At 35.0% G+C, this 6,830-nt stretch overlaps 1 protein-coding gene across 1 annotated transcript; it reads right to left on the reverse strand.

Annotated features, from left to right (window-relative positions):
* Nucleotides 1-4,454: 4,454 nt before the first annotated feature.
* LOC107899228 (protein BIC1) lies at nucleotides 4,455-5,162 on the reverse strand. Its single transcript, XM_016824880.2, has one exon. The coding sequence runs from the start codon at nucleotides 5,005-5,007 to the stop codon at nucleotides 4,573-4,575; it is 435 nt and encodes a 144-aa protein (XP_016680369.2). The 5' UTR covers nucleotides 5,008-5,162; the 3' UTR covers nucleotides 4,455-4,572.
* Nucleotides 5,163-6,830: the final 1,668 nt, after the last annotated feature.

Below are 6,830 nucleotides of genomic sequence, written 5' to 3' on the forward strand. Positions count from 1 at the left end.
CTATCTTGGCTAATGATTCTAGTCCGTTGTTGCTTGAGGACCTATTGTATGTTCCTGATATTAGTAAGAATTTATTGTCTGTTTCTAAGTTTGCAAAGGACAATGGTGTATTTTTTAAGTTTTATCCTAACTGTTGTTATGTCAAGGATCTAAAGACTCGTCAGACGTTGCTTTGCGAAAGTGAACTGAATGGGCTGTATCGATTTGATAATGTTAAATTTAAATTCGCTTTTAATGTTGTAAATGCATATCGTACAGAGTCTCTTCAACAGTAGGGGTCAGATGCTAGGTTTGACAGGTGGTGTTTTGAGTGTTTGTAATATTAGAGTATCTAGACGTAAGAATTACTCATTGTGTAATGCTTGTAAACTTGGGAAGGGGATAAATTGCCCTTTGGTTCCTCTGATTCCGTGTATATTGCTCCCTTAGAACTTGTGGTTGCTGATGTATGGGGGCCAACTCCTTGTTACTCCTCTGGTTATCAATAATACTTGTTTTTTGTTGATTCATTCTCTCGACACAGTTGGATCTATTTCCTTAAAAAGAAATATGATGTTTTTTTCTACATTTATGCCATTTAAAAAATATGGCGAGCTACAGTTAGCTGTTAAACTCAAACAACTTCAAACAATGTGGAATTGTTCATCGTGTGTCGTGTCTACATACCTCAGAGCAGAATGGCCTAGTTGAACGTCATCATCGACAAATTGTTGAAACAAGACTGGTGTTGTTAGCTCAAGCTTCCTTACCCATTTCTTACTAGGCTGATGCATTTGCTACTGCTATGAACATCATGAATGTTCTTCCAATGCAGGTATTAAATGGTGTATCTCCACGCGAGTAGCTCTTTAGTCATAAACCTAATCATCGTTAGCTTCGTGTTTTTGGCTGTCTTTGCTATCCACTTCTCCGACCATATAATCGACATAAGCTCCAATACAGTCTACCCCTTGTACATTTCTTAGTTATGCTTCCAATCATAAGGGATATAAATGTGTTGATCGGTCTGGACATGTTTACATTTCTCGACATGTTCGTTTTGATGGAAATGTCTTTCCATTTGCTCAAGTGTCAACTTCTGTAATATCTGTCACTAACAGTGAGTCTGTTCGGTACACGAGAGCTATTACTACCTTGCCAGTGTTCAAGGTTCCTACCGCAGAGATTTCAGCACAATCTAGAGCTGATTCTAGTCCAACTAGTGATACTAGTGCCTTAGGTTCTTCTTCGAATGGTGTTCTCGGCTCCACTTCAGTAAGTCTAATAGGTACTTTAGTAACAATTGTTTAGCAGCAGAGGCCAACTTTAGTGAATTGTCACCCCATGATGACTAAGAGTAAAATGGAGATTTACAAACCAAAGACGTATATGGTGATGATTAGTGATGTGGAGCCCTCAACTATTCATGAGGAAATGATGATTCCTTCTTGGAAGCAAGCTGTTAATGATGAACTTCAAGCCTTAATTCAGAATCATACGTGGGATTTAGTTCTAGTACCGACAAATCGATTTTTAGTCGGATGCAAATGGTTGTTCAAGATCAAGAAGAATTCTGATGGATGTGTAGCACGCAATAAGGTTCGCTTGGTTGCTCAAGGATTCTCTCAAGCAGCTAGACTGGATTATCATACAACTTTCAGTCCAGTTGTTAAAGCCAATATTGTGCGCCAGATTCTTACCTTAGTTGTATCATGAAAGTGGAAGCTTCAACAGGTTGACATGAACAATGCATTTTTAAATGGAGACCTAGCTTAGGATATTTACATGAAGCAGCCTCTTGGGTTTGAAGTGGTTGATGATCATGGACAGCCCTTGGAATGTAGGTTGAATAAGGCCATATATGGTTTTAAACAAGCCCCAAGGGATTGGTTTGAAAAGTTGAGGAATGTTTTAGTACAACAACTAAATTTTAAGCCTTCAAGAGCTGATTCTTCATTGTTTTACCAACACACAAATGCTGGAAGTTTTCATTTCCTTGTCTATGTTGATGATATTATTGTTACAGGTGGTGATTGTGTTAAATTAGATGATGTTATTTCTTGTCTTGATCGTCAGTTTTCTCTTAAAGATTTAAGGGAGCTGAGTTTCTTTCTTGGGCCTAAGGTGTTGAGACATCAGGATAGAATGCATGTGTCTCAACAAAACTACACTCGTGAGTTGCTCGAATGTGCTAACATGATAAATGCCAAGCCAATGAACACTCCTATGGTAAGTTCATCGACACTTACATCCTTGGTTGGGTCACCTCTGTCAGATGGTACTCTTTATCGACAAGTTGTAGGCAGTCTTCAGTATTTGTGTTTAACATATCCTGATTTGTCCTTTACTATCAATAAAGTGAATCAATATATGCATAAACCTCATGATGTGCATTAGACAGCTGTGAAACGTATCTTGCGGTATGTTAAGGTCACAATTGATTATGGGTCGTTGTTTCAAGCATCAAGTATGGGTTTAACTGGTTTTAGTGATGTTGACTGGGCAAGTTCGATTGAGGATCGCAAGTCCACTTCTGGGTTTTGTATATATCTTGGTGATAATCTTGTGGGTTGGATGTCCAAGAAATAGCGTGTTGTATCCCAGTCTACTATAGAAGCTGGATATCGAAGTTTAGCTAATGCGACATCTGAATTGACGTGGTTTCATTCTCTGTTGACCGAGATAGGCTTAAAACTTAGTGGTACACCAGTTATTTGGTGTGATAATTCTAGTGCAGTCTCCTTAGCTGCTAATTCTGTGCTACATGCTAGAGTGAAACATGTGGAGTTGGACATTCATTTTGTTTGTGAAATGGTTTTGAGTGATTAGCTTTGCATGAATTTTGTTTCTAGGTGTGATCAGGTGGCTGATGTGTTGACCAAACCATTGACGTTTGGAGCTTTTTCCCGATGTCGAGATCAAATGAATGTTGTTGTTGTCAGTAGTTTGTGTCCAGATACTGGAGGGGGAATGTTAGACTAACTGTATTAGTTAGGGTCTGTTAGACTCTATTAAAGTATTGTTTGTAAATCAGTTGAGAGTTCTAATGTTATATAATGTATGACTGCTATAGTGTATAGTTAACTTTGATGAATAGATTCATTCTTTCATGAGTTTGTAATACATGCCACAAAAGCTATAATGTTCTGTCAGTTTTTCCTTAAGTTACAATTGATGTTTGTTAGCAATTATAACTCCCACTAACAAGATGATTGTTTTAAGTTTCGGCAAAATTGAACGAATGATGTGCATATCAAAAGTTTTTGCCAGGATACCTTTATACTTTTTAGGTTATGAAGATGGCTACGTTGCAGATTGGTTTAATTTGTGGTTCTAGTAGTGATGAATGGAGCTTCATATAAATTGCTATTGATGAAGGCGGCTCATGCCAAGGTCGTAAATTCAGTACAATGATGCTCTGGGGTAAGATTCCCTCTCATGGAAATTAACAAGGATTATATTCTTTATTGTAGGTAATGCGTGAGGGTTTGATTTTTTATTTTTATTTTTTAAAATTCAGTACATGTGCATAAAAGTAGAAATGAATATAAATCACAAGTATAGATAATTTCTTTATGCATGGTTGAATACTTTAGTGTGGTGGTTGGCTCAGTTAGTGGGCACTTTTTTGTCATCTTATGAAATGTTCTAATAATTGCCTTTGAATGATAGCAAAACCATCCAGAAAATAATCAAAATAAAATGCAACTTGTTAGTAAATGTCCATTTCTTTAGCTTTACTAGTCTGACTGTTAGACGGTATTTTCCATCACTTAGGCCAAGCATGTTGAACCAGCAGCCCACCTACAATATTGTTTTGTTAGAATTTTCCTATTTCGAACTCCCTTGGCCTTTTGCTAAGGTTATTCATCCATAAAACCCTCTTAGATTCCAACCTTCGATCGAAGCATTGATAGTAAAAAAGGATTTTCCTATTTCACCGTTTCTTTTTCCTTTTATTTACGGCATCACCTTGTCGATTACACCAGCGAGCTGATTCAAGGTAGACACTGACTGCTTTGGCCGATACGGGACATGAATTTTAGTAACAAATTGGCCAATGCAGAAAAAGAAAAGAAAAGAAAAGCACGAGCAACTGCTGTATAGAAAAAAGTAGTATAGTTCTTAATTTGTCATCTTCAGAAAATCCCCCAATGATTTGCACCACTGAACCAGGTCAGCCGTGTTGGAGGGTTGGGCTAAGTTTCTCCCCCACAATGTGCTCTTGGTGATAACCATGATTTTGACTAACCTCACATACTGCATCTTCTATCCTGAATGAGCTGGTAAAGATTAGATTATAAAATCGAAATCATATCTTTAATTAGTCGGTGAAGTGACATCCATTAGATTCCATAGTTTATTATTCTTTTTCCTGTTTGTATGTCATAACATAACTAAATCAAATTTCATTTATCATAAAAAAATATAAAATATAAAAGTAGCAACATAATAACTCTGGCAAATCTCATACGTAAAGCAGAAAATGAAATCAAACCATCCATTATTAAAATGTATCCTTTTTTTTTATCTCAATCTTGATTAACTAAAACACACGAAAGGAAATAATACTATATAATAATAATAATAATTTTAACACCTGTTTTCTATTCTAAATCCGCCAGAATTGGCTCTTCTTCCTTCCTCAACCAAAGCAGCACGAGCTGACATGATCCCATGAGGCACCAAAGAATCATTAAATGCAGAACAATCAATCCAATCCTTCAAAAGCTCTTCTTGACCCCATATGTCAGGAATCCAAACATTGCCCGCCACTTCAATCCTATGCCTCTTCAGTTTCTCCCGTCCATTGTCTTCTTCAGATTCATCCGCCCTCATTGCTTCTTCTTCTTTAACCTCATGATCCGCTCCTACTTCCGGAGCCGGTGAAGACCCACGACACTTCACATGACATGTTTCCATCCCAGAGCTTGTTCCATCGCGGTCGGGCTGCTGAGTTTCGTTGGGTTGTTCTGGCGGCTGGTGGGGTGTCGTGTTTTTCATGTCTTGAGGATGTAGTACGTTCATAAAATGGAAGGGAAAGGGTTTAGGCGGATGGGTGAGGGTTGAAAGAGAAGATAGAAAGATTAGATTTTAGAGAGGGGGGAAGGGGGGTTTAGTTGATATGTGGGAATAAAAGCAAAGAGAGAATGGGTGGGGAGTTGGTTTACACGTCATCTCTCTGTCAAAGACTTTACATGTGTTGTCTTGTTTTTGTATGGCAACTAAGAATCTTACGTGTCTTCTTCCGAAGGTAGGTTAAATTTAAGTAGTACTGCATTTTGTGTGGTTTACTTCCATGTTCCTTCATCTTCCAGAACTCGCTCTGGAGTATTTAGAATCTTGGTTACTCACACTTGTTTTATTGGTCAAATTTTGTTATTAGGGCTTAAACTTAGTATAAGCAGTAGATTTAGCATTTGTGCTTTAATTTTGTTATTTTTAATTCTTGTACTTTTAGAAATTTGAATATTTTAGTTCTATTATTTTCATAATTTGATACATCAAACATATTATCGTATGGCTAATGTTATGACAATTTGTTATTTTTATATATTATTTATAAAAAGAATTGGTTAATAGATTTAACAATTGTCGTTTGCATTCAGACTGATATATCGAAATTAAAAAAATATAACTACTACAAATGATCTAGTTGAAGAACATAGACTAAATCTATAACTTTAGGCATAATATAGGACTAGTAGCATAAGTTAACCAAACAAATTTAACTGCTACAAATTGGTCAGGACTAAAATTTTAAATTTCAAAAAGTATACGGACACAACTTACACAAAATAAATGACCTAATAACATAATTTGACTTATTTTATTTTAAAATTTTTATAAGTTTAGAATTTAAATATTAATTTTATATATTTAGGATACAATTTTCATTTTAAAGACAACTTTAAAAACTAAACTTAGTTCTTTTAATTTATTATTTAATAATTTTAAAAATCAAATTTTAGTATGGAAAAAGAGGAAAGTGAAATCTCGGCATATGATTCCCTCGATGGATTTTTTCGGGAGGGATTGTGAGGTTCATGTTGAGTTCTATTTTTATTTATTTTTGGATAGACATAGGAATAAATAAATAAAAGAAAACCATGATTTCTTTGAATAATATATTAGCCAATCGGGTAGTTGGTTTTGAATAATATATTAGCCAATCGGGTAGTTGGTTTTCATTTGAGGAAACAGAATAAAATAAATTCACAAAAAAATATTCTTTGAATGAGATATAGACAAATGTTTAGAGATATTTTTTCTTTGTTCTTGATGTACACTAACAACTATTCTCTCCCCTCTCCTTCTGTTTGTGTTCATTTGTTGGTGTATTGCGAAATTAACTAAAAATTTAACTAAGATAAGTGTATTTATCAACTAATAGTATAACTAGGTGAATAAAGATATCGTCCTCACAAAAACTAAAAATACTAGTAATAACTATCTTTCTATTATTTAACTGAATAATTCGAGTGATTGGTTAAAATGAAAATTAACTAAATTAATTAACTAAGGAACACGATAAAAAATAAATCAGGAAAATAATTGATTAATAATCAATAAGCAAAACAATACCCAGGAAAGAATCCGCCTAGATTTCCTCTGTCACTATCAATCTAAATTACGCAATTTCTTTACTTAGTATATTGATCCGTAGAAATTCTCTAAATTATGCTAATATCTCTTTCGAGTATAAGAGCAATTGACTATGTTGATTTGTAACACCCTTAACCCATATTCGTCGTCGGAACAAGGTTACGGAGCATTACCAGAGTTTACACATTAAATATAATCAAATTGTATCATTTATTATTCATATTCGAAATCTAACCTATTCAATC

This window comes from Gossypium hirsutum, chromosome D04, assembly GCF_007990345.1.
Source record: "Gossypium hirsutum isolate 1008001.06 chromosome D04, Gossypium_hirsutum_v2.1, whole genome shotgun sequence".
Lineage (NCBI taxonomy): Eukaryota > Viridiplantae > Streptophyta > Magnoliopsida > Malvales > Malvaceae > Gossypium > Gossypium hirsutum.